Here is a 15,901-nt window from a genome sequence, read left to right as displayed (position 1 = left end):
CTCGCGGGGACACAAGGAGGAGTCCACCTGGGCTGGAGGCACCGCAGGGCTCAGCAGAGAGCAGGTGATGCTGGTCTGCCGGGGAACAGGCAGCAGGCATTTCCCTGCAGGAGGCAGAGAGCAAGAGGAGCCCGGGCCGGGAGGGGTAGGGGTCCAGAGCTCTCCCTGGGGCCCCCGGGCACCCACCACACCCCACCCCCGCACACCCACGTGGCACAGCCTTAGCCGTGTCTGGAGGCCCCCCAGCTCCTCTGAGACAGAAACCACCCAGAAGAAAAGGGAACTTCAGGAAGCAAGCCAAGCCCCTCGGTTTCGATCCTGTTCTTAGTCTTCCAAGGCCGCCTGGAGCCAGGAAGCAGGGCTGTGGGCACAGAGCTCAGCCACAAGGACCAGCGTGTGCCGGGGCCGCGGCAAGGAGGAGCCGGTGCAGGCGGGAGCCAGGCTGCGGGGCGGCTCCGTGCACAGCGCCGGCCGCCGGGAGTGGGGTCTGCACGGAGCCAGGGCCGACGGAGTGAGGGGCGACACCAGAACCGGCCGCAGGAGCGGAGGACAGCCCACGCCCTCGGGACCCCACATGGGAGGCAGGAGCCGCGGAGTGAGCACGGGGCGGCCCGAGGCCCATGGCCCGACCCAGGGCAGGGACGAGAGGGGCCCGGGAGGGGCACACCCACGCCAACGCTGCGGGACACACCAGACGCAGACGAAGGGGGGCCAGGACCGGGCCCTTCAAGGATGGTGACGGGAGATGGGCAGAAGCCTGAGGGTTGCCGTTCACCACCTGTGCTGGGAGTCCGGGCTGGGCCGTCCTGAGTCACAGCAGGATCGAGGCAAGGATGGGCAGAAGGGTCTGAGGGGAGGACACAGGGAGGGGCGGGCCCAGCCCCGGGGAGGAAGAGGCCTCCAGCTGGTCCTGACCACCCAAGGGAGCCCGCTCAAGCCCCAGGGCTGGGTCGGAGTGTTGTCCATGGGGCCGAGGTGGCCTCAGATGAGCAGCAAGTGAGAGCAGGACAAGGGGGTAGGGAATGCCGGGGCTCCCATGTGCCCCGAGCCCAGTGGGCAGCACAGGGGCTGAGCAGGGAGCTCAACGTGCTCCAGGAGCCCAGGGGCTGAAGCTCAGAGGCAAACCTGGGCTAAAGGGTCTGGGACAGGCAGCAGGGCAGGGGAAGCACTAGGAACACAGAAGTCTGGGGCTCCAGACCTGGGTGAGAGATCGCAGGGCATGTGCGGCAGAAGGCTGCTGTAGTCGAAGAGTCCAGGGCCAGTGGCTCAGAAGGTACAGCTGAGCAGGAACTGGGATGGATAAAGAAGCAGGAGGTGGCCCAGGGGCTCAGGAGAGCCTGTGCAGGTAAGCAGGGGCAGGGGGAGAACAGGAGGGGCACGGGGCTGCCCCAGGGACTCAGGGGAGTTGTTGGTGCTTGTGCAGGTAAGCAGGGGCAGGGGGAGAGCAGGAGGGACTGGAGCTGCCCCAGGGGCTCAGGGGAGCTGGGAGAGCTTGTGCAGGTGAGCAGGGGCAGGGGGAGAGCAGGAGGGGCAAGAGGCTGCCACAGGGGCTCAAGGTGCAGGTAGTGCTTTTGCAGGTAAGCAGGGGCAGGGGGAGAGCAGGACGGTCAGGGGGCTGCCCCAGGGGCTCAGGGGAGCTGGCAGAGCTTGTGCAGGTGAGCAGGGGCAGGGGGAGAGCTGGAGGGGCAGGGGCTGCCCCAGGGGCTCAGGGGAGCTGGCAGAGCTTGTGCAGGTGAGCAGGGGCAGGGGGAGAGCAGGAGGGGCAGGGGGCTGCCCCAGGGGCTCAGGGGAGCTGGCAGAGCTTGTGCAGGTGAGCAGGGGCAGGGGGAGAGCAGGAGGGGCAGGGGGCTGCCCCAGGGGCTCAGGGGAGCTGGCAGAGCTTGTGCAGGTGAGCAGGGGCAGGGGGAGAGCAGGAGGGGCAGGGGCTGCCCCAGGGGCTCAGGGGAGCTGGCAGAGCTTGTGCAGGTGAGCAGGGGCAGGGGGAGAGCAGGAGGGGCAGGGGCTGCCCCAGGGGCTCAGGGGAGCTGGCAGAGCTTGTGCAGATGAGCAGGGGCAGGGGGAGAGCAGGAGGGGCAGGGGGCTGCCCCAGGGGCTCAGGGGAGCTGGCAGAACTTGTGCAGGTGAGCAGGGGCAGGGGGAGAGCAGGAGGGTCAGGGGGCTGCCCCAGGGGCTCAGGGGAGCTGGCAGAGCTTGTGCAGGTGAGCAGGGGCAGGGGGAGAGCAGGAGGGGCAGGGGGCTGCCCCAGGGGCTCAGGGGAGCTGGCAGAGCTTGTGCAGGTGAGCAGGGGCAGGGGGAGAGCTGGAGGAGCAGGGGCTGCCCCAGGGGTCAGCGGGAGCTGGGAGAGCTTGTGCAGGTGAGCAGGGGCAGGGGGAGAGCTGGAGGAGCAGGGGCTGTCCCAGGGGTCAGAGGAGCTGTCGGTGCTAGTGCAGGTGAGCAGGGGCAGGGGGAGAGCAGGAGGGGCTTGGGCTGCCCGGGTTCCCCGGGGGAGGAAGGCAGGACTCTCGGGCGGAGCTCTGGGCTGCCGGGCACCGTCAGCGGCAACATACAGAGACTCCGAGGGCAAGAGCCTGGGGAGCATCCCTGCCCTCGGGTCTGGGGCCCGGTGGACAAGGTAGGGTGGAAAGTCTGGCCAAGGTGGGAAGGTCTCCTGGAGGAAGACCCAGGGTGGCACCTTTGAGGGGACGAGGGGAACCCGTTCTTTGGTCCCGGGGTGGGAGCCCTGTTCTTGAGGCTCGAGGGGACGAGGTGCAGAGGAGGTGGACATGTCACACCCGGTGGGGAGGCCCGGCGCAGCGGACCCAGTGGAGGAGAGAGCATGGGGCCCGAGCGGAGCTTGACGCAGGGCAGCCAGCCGGGGTGTGGGCGGGAGCAGGGCCAGAGGGGAGACGCCTGGCTGGGACCAGGGCTCTGAGATGCTCTGAGGGGCTGGTCCCACCCAGGAGAGGACAGCCAGGACAGCCAGGGAGAGGACCCTCCATGCTGAGGGCCAACAGGCTCGGGACAATGTCGGCTGAAGGACTCCGTGGACAGCAAGGAGCTGGACAGGCCCCAGAGCGGGGATGGCCCAGGGACCCTGGCTGGGCTGACCCTCAGTAAACTCGGGAGGCCATGCCACGGAGGCCTGAGGAGGGTCCGGCGGGTTCGGGGCAGGGACGGGGCCCGGGGCCCGGCTGCTTGGGCTGCAGAGCCGACCCAGAAGACGTGGGGCCTGGAGGGACAGGGGCGGTGCGTGGACGTTTCCGCCGGTCCAAGGCACAATCCGGTGGGGACAGCAGGGCAGTGGGCTCAGGGGGCCAGCAGGAGCCAGCTGCGAGCAGGGGCCCCAGGTCAGGGCTCAGACAGGCTTGGTCAGGCCGGACTCCCAGAGGAAGCCTGAGTGGGGACCCCGGGCCAGAGGCCCAGGAGACTCTGACCCAGGTGGTCACCGGGCCCTGACCAGGCCGATGAGTCCAGCACCTGTGGCCGCAGAGAGCCAGGCCAGGCGGCTGGTCTGCAGACGTCCAGGAAGCACATGGGTGCTGGGCCCTGGACGCCCCACACCTGGGCACCTGCTGTCCTGCCCTGACCGTCGCAGGGGTGAGACCCTGGGGGTCACACAACCTCCTCTCTTGCAGCTTCCACCACGGCCCCATCGGTTTTCCCACTGGCCCCCAGCTGCGGGGCCACCCCCGGATCCACAGTGGCCCTGGCCTGCCTGGTGTCCGGCTACTTCCCTGAGCCTGTCACTGTGTCCTGGAACTCCGGCTCCTTGACCAGCGGTGTGCACACCTTCCCGTCTGTCCTGCAGTCCTCGGGCCTCTACTCTCTCAGCAGCATGGTGACCGTGCCCTCCAGCAGGTGGCCCAGCGACACCTTCATCTGCACCGTGGCCCACCCAGCCAGTAACACCAAGGTGGACAAGAGAGGTGAGAGAATGGGCCTCGGGGAGGGTGTCCACTGGGACACAGGCCCGGTCTCCTGGCCAGCCTGGACCCCAGGGCTCAGGGGAGGCACCGCTGGCTGCCTCACCTGCAGGCCTCCCAATTCAGGAAGGAGATCCTCTGGGTGTTGGCGTCCAGTGGTTTACCCCCCACTCCAGTCCCTGGTCTGGGAACCGGCCAAGACTTGGCCATCACCTGTGCCCACCCCAACCTGTGCCCAGCCCAGACACCCAGTAATGCCCCGTTGCTCTCTCTGCAGTGACCGAAGGAGAAACTCCTGACCCATGCAAATGTCTCCAACGTCCAGGTGAGTCAGCAGGCCTTTCCCTGCACCCCAAGCAGAAGGCCTGGTAAACATCCAGGCAATGGATGTTCAAGAGGAAGGCCACCCACGATCTGACCCCTGTGCTCTGTCTCCCTCACTAGAATGTAATATGCTGGGAGCACCTTCGGTCTTCATCTTCCCCCCAAAACCCAAGGATGTCCTCAAGATGGCCCACACCCCTGAGGTCACATGCGTGGTGGTGGACCTGGCCCAAGAAGACACTGAGGTTGAGATCAGCTGGTTCGTGGACAACCAAGAGGTGCACACGGCCAAGACGAATTCGCCTGAGCAGCAGTTCAACAGCACCTTCCGTGTGGTCAGTGTCCTCCCCATCCAGCACCAGGACTGGCTCAAGGGGAAGGTCTTCAAGTGCAAGGTCAACAACAAAGCTCTCCCAGCTGCCATTGAGAGGACCATTTCCAAGGCCAGAGGTGAGCAGCAGCGGGGCTGGGGTGCAGGGTGGGTCAAAGAGGGGGCCTTGCAGACCTAGCACAGCCCTCCACGCTCCGAGTGACCATCTGTGCTGACCTCTGGCCCCACAGGGGAACCCCATCAGCCCAGTGTGTATGTCCTGCCCCCACCCCGGGACGAGATGAGCAGGACCACCATCAGTGTGACCTGCCTGGTCAAAGACTTCTACCCACCTGACATCGATGTGGAGTGGCAGAGCAACGGCCGTCAGTTACCAGAGGCCAGTGTCCGAACAACCCCGCCCCAGCTGGATGCGGACGGCAGCTACTTCCTCTACAGCAAGCTCTCCGTGGACAAGGCGCACTGGCAGCGGGGAGACACCTTCACGTGTGCGGTGCTGCATGAAGCCCTACACAACCATCACACGCAGAAGTCCATCTCCCAGTCTCCGGGTAAATGAACAGCACGCCCGGCCCCGCAGCAAGCCCCCCACCCACAGGCTCTTGGAGTCCCACGAGGACGCCGGAGCCCCCACCCCTGTGTACGTACCTCCCGGGCAGGTGCCCCTGCGTGAAATAAAGCACCCAGCACTGCCCTGGGACCCAGCGACGCTGTCATGGTTCTTTCCGAGGCAGAGCTCAGGACACACGGGTCTCTGGGCGGCAGGGACAGCCCGGCTCCGAGGCCAAGGGGTCACCGTTGGTGGGAGAGAGCGGGTCCCACAGGGGCCGGGACTCCGAGTGGGCAGGTCTGCGCAGGCTGCCACCGCATGTGGCCAGGAGTCGCCTGAGGCAGGAGAGGGGACTTTGCCAGAGGTGGCCGCCACTCCGGGCCCTCCCTGCCACCAGGAGCTACCCGGGGCTGCAGCGTGTGGTCAGGGATCCCAGAAGCCCCTCCGGAGCCCTCAGGGGAACGAGCGCACACTCTTTCCCACTTCTGTACCAGCCCAGGTTCTGGGGGACGCTGGCCTGTCCTCCGGCCCTGGGCCCCTGGGCCTCCCGAGACTCTGCGTGGTTGCTCTGGGCCAACACAGAGGCCGCGCCTCACCCGTCTGTGGGGACGGGCCCTCTTTTGCCCTCAGGCACTCCACAAACAGGCTCCTGCCCTCTCCCAGGTGTGGGGGTCCTGCCTGGGGCCAGGCCTATCCACTCGTGGGGACCCTCAACCTCGAACCCCAAAGGGGCAGAGTCAGGTGGCCCTGAGCTGCCATGGAAGGGACCATCCCAGATGCCCACCTGGACCCTGAGTCCAGACCCACTGACAACAAGCCCATCCCACGGAGCAGCCCCATCTTCGCACACGCAATCACACACGCACGCATGCGGCATACACACATGTGCGTGCACACAGCCACACGTGTGTGCACACCCGCATTGCTGCATGCTTACATGCCTGTGCATATGCACATGTGTACACCCGTGTGTGCACACGAGCACTGCGCCCACAGGCATGCATGCTCGTGCGCACTACAGCCGCACGTGTGCACACTCGTGTGCACCATAGACACACGTGTGTGCGCGCGCACCGGCATGCACGCTCGTGTGCACCACAGACACGCGTGTGCACACACTCACCAGCATGCACGCTCGTGTGCACTACAGACATGCGTGTGCACACACACCAACATGCACGTACACACACAGGCCTCACACGGGCCAACCTGCATGGGCCCAGACCAGAGCCGGCCTTGGGAACCCTCACCATGGACGCCAGCCTGATCCACACCCCCTCCAGCACCCGTCGGCTTCTCAGCAGCTCATGCACACACTGACCACACTGACCTGCCCCCCCAGGCACTGCACCCCTCCCAACATCCACAAAACCCCACACCCAGCTTGTCCTAATGCTCCCACCCACTCCTTCTCTCGGACACCCCCCGACACTGACCAGCCCTTCCCTGGGCTCTCCAACCTCCCCCCACCTTCTGGACCTGGCCCCCAGGGGAAGAGGACATGTGCCGGTCAGGGCGCCTTCCCCCAGGAGGGTCCCAGCACAGGGCAGAGCAGAGAGGGAGGGGGTCCCCCAAGGACCAGACCCAAGCTGGAGAGCCGGGGGTGCTAAGGCTGGCGCCTGAGGTGGCAGAGGGCTGTGACTGTCCCCCAGGGAATCACCCCTGGGGCAGGCACGACACTGACCACCCCCTTCCTGTCCAGAGCTGCTCCTGGACGACAGCTGTGCCGAGGACCAGGATGGGGAGCTGGACGGGCTGTGGACCACCATCTCCATCTTCATCACCCTCTTCCTGCTCAGCGTGTGCTACAGCGCCACTGTGACCCTCTTTAAGGTGGGCGTCCCCACACGTCCCCTCACCGCAGCCTGCTGTCCCCGTGCTGTCCCCACACTATCCATGTGCTGCCCCCATCTGTCCACACGCTGTCCACACGCTGTCCACATGCTGTCCACACGCTGTCCACACGCTGTCCACATGCTGTCCACATGCTGTCCCATGCTGTCCACATGCTGTCCCATGCTGTCCTCGACTGTCCCCTCACTTCGGCCCACTCTCCCTACACTGTCCCCATGCTATTCCCATGCTGACCCCATGCTGGCCACACACTGACCCAGAATTGTCCCCATGTGGTCCCCACACTATCCACATGCTGCCCCCATCTGTCCACATGCTGTCCACACGCTGTCCACACGCTGTCCCCATACTGTCCCCACACTTTCCTCACAGTGACCTCATGTTGTCCAAGCACTGTCCACACACTGTCCCCAGCCTACCCCCAGCCTATCTCTGTGCTGCCCCCCTGATGTCCCAGTGCTGTCCCCATGCTGTCCTCACACTGTTCCCTCACTGACACACACTGTCCCCGTGTTGTCCTCACACTGTTCCCACGTTGTCCCCACACTGTCCACTCGCTATCCCCTCACTGACCCAAAAGTGGCCCCACCCTGTCCCCACGTTGACTCCATGCTGTCCCTATGCTGTCCCCAAGCTGTCTTCACACTGTCCACTACATGTCCCCTGGCAATCCCTATACAGTCCCTACGCTGACCTCACACTCTATCCTCCCTGTCCCCTTACTGTCTCCACACTGACCCCACATGTCCCCTCACTGTCCACATGCAGTCCCTTCACATCCCCATGCTGTCTGTCCCCACACTGTCCTCAGACTGTCCCCACATGATGGCCCAGTGTCTCCACACTGTCCCCATGATGACCCCATGCTGTCCCATCACGGCCCCCACAGTCCCCAGCTGTTTCCATGCTGTCCACACATTGTCCTCTCACTGTCCCATCACTGTCCCCATGATAACCCCTCATTGTCCCCAGACTGTGCCCATGATGACTCTTCACTGTTCCCACACGATGGACCACTGTCCCCACACTGTCCCCTCGCTGTTCCCATACTGTCCCCACATAGTCCCCGCATTGTCCCCACACTGTCCCCAGACTGTGCCCATGATGACCCCTCATTGTCCCCACACAATGAGCACTGTCCCCACACTGTCCCCTTGTGCCCTCGCTGTCCCCACACTGTCCCCAGTCCCCACACTGTCCTCATGATGACGCCATGCTGTCCCATCACTGTCAGCGCTGTCCCCAGCTGTCCCCACAGTGTCCGTCATTGTCCCCTCGCTGTCCCCTCGGTGTCCCTTCACTGTCCCTCACTGTCCCCACCCTGTTTCCTCACTGTCCGCACACCGTCCAGTGGCTGTCCCCACACTGTCCCCTCGTTGTCCGCATGCCGTCCCCACCAGGACCCCCAGCCCCCTAGTGGTCCCGGGGGTGGGGCCCAGCCCCGGCGGGCGGCGGTGGGCGGTCCCGGGGGTCCCGGCCACGCTCACGCCCTCCCCCGCCCGCTGCAGGTGAAGTGGATCTTCTCCTCGGTGGTGCAGCTGAAGCACACGATCGTCCCCGACTACAGGAACATGATCGGCCAGGGGGCCTAGGGCCGGTCCTCGTGGCGGGTGTCCAGGGCCGCCCTCGACACCCCACGGGAACCGGCTGCATCGGTTCGTGCCGCTTGGCCTGCTGCCAGGCCTGCCCCTCTGACCTCCCAGCGCGCCACCCTCCGACCTCACAGCCGCCCTGGACCCGACCTCCACCCTCAGGGTTGCCGGGCGCCGTGGGCTGCACCCTGCCCCTGACGCCCCGTTTGGAGACCCCACCGGACGGCAGGCTGCGCCCCCAATCTGAGTGATGGACACTGCCCACCCCTCCTTGGCAGCCACCAAGTTACTGCCGGGGCCGCGTGGACACTGACCCATCAGGGCAGGATGGCCCTCACCAGCACGGCCCCGCGGTCACGTGCACGGTCATCCTGGAGGTCGCAGAGGACTGGCAGCCCCAGCGTCCATCTGGGCAGGGACCGGCCTCCATGCAAACCCCGTCCAGGCCGGGCTCCAGGAGGCAGGACATGTTGTCCAGAGCAGGCATGTTGTCTCAGATCCTGAGGAGCCCACGGGCCACCATCACCCCACAGAGGGGCTTCCGGTGTGCCACGAATGGTCAGTCAGACCTTCTCCACTGGAGGAGATGCGCAGAGGAGGGCCCAGGCCTGTGGCCACTGCAGGAGCCCCCCGGGGACAGGGGAAGGTGTGACAGCAGCCAGACTGGCCTCCTGCAGAGGGGCCTGGTGACCTGGTCCCCACACGGGTGGGACGCAGCCTCAGTGGACAGAGCTGGGCAGGTGCGGAGAGGCCAGGACAGCAGGCCCAGCCTGCACCCTCCTGGGACCAGGACCCGAGTCACGCTGGGCAGAAATGCCTGCTTGCTCCGGGCAGCTGGGGGCAGAGACAAGACGACCAGAGAGAGTGCCCGCGGCCTTGGGGCCCGACCCAGGCGGACGCCTAGGCCTGGTTCTCCGCCCGGCCGTTGAACGAGTGCCCGATCGGAGCCCCGACACAGGAGAGACGACCTCGCAGGGGAGGAGAAGCAGGGCCCCCATGCCCCTGGGAGAGAACGCACACCCGTCACTCAGAGGACACACGCTGCTGTAGCTTGGGTAGCTTGATTTCTTCTTGTGAAATTTCTGGAGCGTGGAAATGTCCTTTACTGTTTTTTCTCTTTTTCTTTAACGACAATAAAATATCCTGAAAAATTCCATAACGTGCGGGGAAAGTCTTCCTGTGTTCATGCTCCTGGTGAAATCCCCGCCTGGCCACACCGTGCTTTGGCTCCCTCCCGCCATGGGGGGCAGGACCCCCAGAGCCCAGGCACTCCCGGTGGGTGAGGAAGGCATCCAGGAACAGTGCAGGCTCAGGGGCCACCTGGGGTGGGTGCAGGAGGGGCTGCCGGCCCCGGCCGGCCGTGGACAGAAGCAAGAGGCATGTGCTGGGTGTGTATTAGCCAGCGTGGGCGGCCAGACCAAAGAGCCACCGTCTGGCGGCTTCAACCACATGCGTTTCCGTTTTCACAATCCGGGACGCCAGCGGGAGAGACGCAGACCTCGCCTGGGGCCTCTGTCCCTGTGCTCACATGGCCAGCCCTCTGTGCATGTCTGTGTCCTCATCATCTGCTCTTACAAGAACAAGAGGCCGTCCTGCGGGTCAGCCACACTGGACTGGATGAATGACCTCCTTCTTCCCTGTCACCTGTCCAAAGTCCCCGTCTCTAAATACCATCACATGCCAAGGTCCTGGGGCAAGGCTTCAAGTCTTGAGTTTGAGGTGGGGGTGGGAGGTCAGGGTACCAGGTGGTGGGTATTAGAGAGGGCACGGATTGCATGGAGCACTGTGTGGTGCAAGAACAATGAATACTGTTATGCAGAAAAAAATAAATAAATTTTTTTTAAAAAGTAAGGAAATCATGCCATTTACAATCGATTAGCCTTGAGGGTATTACGCTAGCTGAGATAAGTCTTCACGTATACTCACTTATACTCAATGATCTCACTTATATCTGGAATTAAGATTTAAAAAACAAAACAACTTCACAGATTCAACACAGTGGTGGTTCCAGGGTTCGGGGGGGGTGTGGGTGGGCAAAAATGGATGCATATGGTCAAGGAATGTACAAATTTCCAGTATAAAAGTCAGTCAGTCAAGGGGATGTTCATGTACAGCACAGTAATTATACGTGACACTGTGTTGTGTCTTTGAAAGTGGCAAAGATGGTGAAGCCTAAAAGTCACCAGGAGGATAAAAAGTTCTCAGAAGAAAAAAAAAAAAAAAAAGACTTGAATGTGGGGGACGTGATTTAGGTTGCCCACAGGACAGAAAGCAGGTGTCCAGAACATTCCAACCCTCAGGGACCCTGGAGGCTCCAGGCTAATGCCCTCAGTGCCTCAGTACCCTCAGCACCACACCCTCCGTCCCCTTCACCCTACATTTCTACCTAGAAGCCAGTTGGCCAATGGGCCACACAGGCTGCCCAGCTCCCCTTCCTCTCGGTCCCAGGGCGACCCCCACCCCCATCTCCTGGACCACAGGTCAGCCTCCATCCCACCTGCCTCACGTGGCAATGCCAGCATCTCCCACAACTGGGGACCCCGTGCCCTCCTGGATGAGCACCAGGCCCTTGGCGCAACTATGCCCTCACCCTCAGGGCTAGAATGCCGACTCGGTGAAAACGACCTCGCACCAGCCACTGAGGCTCCCACCTGCGACCTTCCGATATTGTCCTACAACATGGAACCAATAGAAGGTGGATGAGAGGTAGGAGATAGAGACCCAGAGTAACAGAACCGGGAGGAAGGAGAAGAGAGGTAAGGCATAGAGACACGACCCTACAAGTGCAGCTGAACTAAGCTAGAGGCACACGCATCGACCTAGAGGGACTCCTTTCCAGGAACTGGCTCATTGCCTGTGGGCATCAACCAGCACATCGGGAACCTGCAGGGCCGCCCAGCAGCCTGGAATCTCAGGCAGGAGCTAACACTGCAGTCTTGGGGCAGAACTCCTTCTTCTCCAGGAACCCTCGGGCTTTGTTCTTCAGTCCCTCGACTGCTTGGATGAGGCCCACCCACATTACGGAGGACCACGTCCTCTCCCTGAAGTGCACTGATTTCCCTGCCCAGGTAGGATGCTGTCTGCTTGAATAGCCTGGCTGGGTGAGCGCGGGGCACTGACGGTCACTCGGACCTCCTCTCGCTCCGTGCTCACAATGCGAGAGCTGGGGCCACGGTCAACTGTCTTACCTGGAAGAAACTGCAGCCTTGGAGAGCCTCAGCCCCTGCCTGCGGGGAGGGTGCCAGGGTTTGCACCATGTCGTCTGACCCCAGTGCTCATGCACTGTCCACACTGTGTCTTGGGGGGGACAATAGAACAACCTCCTGATCCGACCCTACCTTTGGGGCCAGTCACAGGAGGGGACAGTCACAGGAGGAGGTCCCTGTAGCTCAGGGTCATTGGGAGAGGACGAAGCCCTGGTAAGGCTCTGGAGATGCCATCCTTTATCTGGGATAAGGACTTAGCAGAGTCCGCTGCGCCGTCAGCACCACAGCAAGCGCACTGTACTTGGTGGGGCAGGTGTGCTTTCTGGGACTGACAGACCTGGGCTTAGGCAGATATTCGGAAATCTTTCCACCGACAAGTAAGGACCATCGTGACAAGTGCCTTGAGTGGAGATCATCTGGGCCCCTAAGGTTCCCTAGCAGAAGAACCCAATCTGCGGGTTCAAGGGATGCTTTCTAGGGGTGCACCCCATGGCACAGCCCCCCGAGGAAACGGGCTGCCTCGGGCCCGCGCCTCTGCACCTGGTCTCCTGCCCCCCCCCCTCAGCCACAGAACCTAGTGGGCCCAGGAGAACTGGGGCAATCTGGAGAAGACAGGCGTGCCACGTTGCAGGACAGTGTCCAAAACATGGTGTGAGCCTGACTCCCATATGGACACATGAAAATGTCTTTCAAATCTTTATTAAACTCATCGATTCAGTAGAATCAAAGTATCTCATTTCTATAGTTGAAACAAGAATGCTAAGAAATATTGATACATAGTTGCGTTCTCTAATGTGACAGGTTTCGTCCCTGGGAGGCAGGAGTGGACTGTCCTCCAGAGAAGAGAATCTGCATTGCCATCCATTGCCTACAACTCACAGACTGTAAGAGAGCTCCAAGACCGCGCAGAGCTCCGAGCCCCCACGGAATCAGCCCACCTGAGACAACGCCTGGATTCCACTGAAGACATAAGAAGTCATCTCTGGGTCCATTCAGACTTTGGCACAGAATTTCCTGAAAGCATTTGCAGCTGACAGAGTATGCGGAACTCGTAGAGCACTCCTGGGAGTCAGCTGGAAATAATCACAGTCTGAGAGAGGACACCGGAACGGAACAGATGTTCCACGACCGATCCCCGTCGCCCTTCAACATGTGGGAAGGTGCAGCCTCTTTGGAGAACAGTGTGGAGATTCCTCAAGCAATTAAAAATAGAACTTCCCTATGAGGAGGCTGTGGGGAGGTCGCCTCTGTCAGGTGTGGTGCCCTCGGGGGGACACTCGGGCTCATTTAGAGGACGTGGAGATGCCTCAGCGTGGTTGGTTGCACTCCTGGGTATTTACCCCAAAGATGCGGATGTCGTGACAAGAAGGGCCCTCTGTACCCCAATGAGTATAGCAGCAATGACCACGGTTGCCAAACTGTGCAAAGAGCCCAGATGCCCTTCAACGGACGAATGGATAAGGAAGATGTGGTCCATATACACTATGGGATATTATGCCTCCATCAGAAAGGACGAATACCCAACTTTTGTAGCAACATGGACGGGACTGGAAGAGATTATGCTGAGTGAAAAAAGTCAAGCAGAGAGAGTCAAGTATCATATGGTTTCACTTATTTGTGGACCATAACAAATAGCATGGAGGACATGGGGAGATGGAGAGGAGAAGGGAGTTGGGGAAAATTGGAAGGGGAGGTGAACCATGAGAGACTATGGACTCTGAAAAACAATCTGAGGGTTTTGGAGGGAGTGGGGTGGGAGGTTGGGGTACCAGGTGGTGGGTATTGCGGAGGGCACGGATTGCATGGAGCACTGGGTGTGGTGCATAAACAATGAATGCTGAAATACTGAGAAGAAATTTTAAAAATTAAAAACTTTTTTAAAATATGGGAAGGATGTTGGGCCTCCCCAGTTACACAAAAAGTGATCATTTCTGAGAAACCACAGGAGAGAAAGTGGTTTTCCTTCCCACAGCAGCGCAGCAGCTGGTACCAGAGCAAACTTCAGAGGCAGCACTCAGCCGGTGGAGACCAGGAGACTGCGGAGAAACACCAGCAGTGAGCAGACACGGGAGAAGCTCGCTCCCTCGAAAGATCCACGTGAGGACCATGTCCAGTCCTGCGTCAGGTGCTGCCAGAAGACGGGCAGAAACCACGGCTGTCCTGGGTGCAGGGCAGGGCACAGGGCTCGGGACCACACGTAATAGCTAGGTATTAGGGGGAGGGAGCCACCGAGGGAGAAACCCAAAATCTGTACACAAGCTCTGCTCAAACCCTTGGCTGCTCCCTCGACGGGCACCTGTGGAGGAAACTAGAAGGATCCAGCAGGAACAGCAGCCACAGGAGGCCAAAGAACAGAGGGTCCAGCTGCTGACACACAGACAGGGGCTCCCACGCATACACGGGCTCACGTGCACACAGGGACACACGCACACACGCACACACGGGCTCCCACGCACACGCGGGCACAGCTGAGAAGCAGCACGTCTCGGTGCAGATCTACCCCAGGCCAGTGGATACAGGAGCAGCATCGTGGGCCGCGCTCGGCACCTCTACAGGCAGGAAGCGGTGACGCCAGAGCCTCAGAGGCTGAGGGCACAGTGCCTGCCGGGAGGGGCAGCCAGGCCTGCTCTCGGACACAAGGCGGACGAGCCAGGGTGATGCTGGAGGCAGGCCAGGGCCACAGCCCCAGAGAGGAGCAGAGCGGGGGCAGCACGGACACGGGAGCTCAGAGCTCAGCTGCCCCGGTGGGACCCAGGAGGAGATGAGATCATTGTCCTCCAAGACCGCAGGACCCCACGGCCCCGGCAGCTGCCGCCGCACGGTTCATCCTGTGTCTTCAGCACGGAGCCCGGAGACCGGCTGGGCACGGCGGCCCCAGCCCCCCAGCCGGGGAAGAATGAGAAGGGGTCGCCAGGGTGGCCACGCTCCCCTGGGTGCAGGCTGCACAGACTGGCCACACCTGGCCTGGGCCCGCGGGGGCAGCAGGCCGCAGGGTGGGGCTCTGCCTGCCCTGTGGTTTCTCTCAGAACCGTGGGCCCTTCCAAGGAACCGGGCGCTCGCCCTCTGCCTCCCACGCAGCACCTGACCCGGCGCCGAGGGTGGGGCAGGACAGGCTGGGACAGGCTGCCCTGGGGGGGCAGGGAGGTCGCGCTGGGCCCTGTCTGCCGCAGGCCTCCCGCCCAGGCCTGTCCGGCCCGACCACGCTGAGGCATCTCCACGTCTTCTGAATGAGCCCGAGTGTCCCCCCCGAGGGCCCCACACCTGACAGAGGCGACCTCCCCACAGCCTCCCTGCGCGGGCAGTGCTGGCCCTCGGCTGCTGGGCCCAGAGGGTGGGTTCCCGGTGTCTCCCACTCCAAATGGCCGCACGAGGCCTCGCAGGCCTGCACGCGGGGAAGGTCCCCCACCGGGGCCTCCCCGACGCGGACGCTCGGCCTTTCCAGGGTTCTGGGGACACGCAGGCCTGCAGGACATGCCCGCAGTGTGAGGGTGAGGCCTAGCGCAGCCCCCGCAGCTGCACACACATCACTGGTGCGTCGACCGTGCACAGCCGCCCCAAAGGACCAGGAGCCGACGCCGCTCCGTGGTCCCCACAGCCGCGGTGACACCCACAGGCCCATGACACCGTCCACCCCAGCGGCACCAGACACAGCCGTCTTCTGGGGCCGCCGGCCAACCGCACGGTGGGCCCAGCCTGCTCACAGCCCCCGCCAGCCCTCCCTGGACACACCACCCAACTGCTGCCCCAGTAAGAGACCCAGCGGCAGGACACGGGCTGGGGAAGGGGTGTGAGGTCGATGCGGAAGGCCCCCTGCACTCACGGCCCCGCACACTCACCCCGGCCCACTCCTCCAGGCACTGGGACACGGGACAAGGGCACGTGCCACAAACCCCTGCGTCCACGTCTCGCGCGTGGCCACGCAGGCTGCGGCATCTCGTGCCCAAAGCAGCCACGACCCTTTCCTCGCAGGGCTGCCCCGGGGCCAGCGGTGATGGCGCCCGGCGCCCCCTCCCTTCCTGGGGCATCCCGGTGACCACCACGGTGGTGTGCGGCACAGCGAGTCAGCCGTGGCCTCGGGGAGCGAGCACACGAGAGGCCACGGAGAGGAGCCCACTGCGTCCACGGCACAGGGGCTCATTTCA

At 62.9% G+C, this 15,901-nt stretch overlaps 1 gene segment (V, D, J or C); it reads left to right on the top strand.

Annotated features, from left to right (window-relative positions):
- Positions 1 to 659: 659 nt before the first annotated feature.
- LOC101692175 lies at positions 660 to 9,707 on the top strand. The segment is given in 7 exon segments: positions 660 to 827; positions 3,615 to 3,905; positions 4,180 to 4,227; positions 4,347 to 4,676; positions 4,788 to 5,108; positions 6,810 to 6,940; positions 8,470 to 9,707. Coding segments are annotated over 7 exon segments (1,287 nt in total).
- The last annotated feature ends 6,194 nt before the right edge of the window (positions 9,708 to 15,901 follow it).

This window comes from Mustela putorius, unplaced genomic scaffold (genome assembly GCF_011764305.1).
Source record: "Mustela putorius furo isolate JIRA1106 unplaced genomic scaffold, ASM1176430v1.1 tig00000129_pilon_pilon_pilon, whole genome shotgun sequence".
NCBI lineage: Eukaryota > Metazoa > Chordata > Mammalia > Carnivora > Mustelidae > Mustela > Mustela putorius.
Note: the sequence above shows the minus strand (reverse complement) of the source record. Positions and strands in the feature narration are given on the sequence as shown.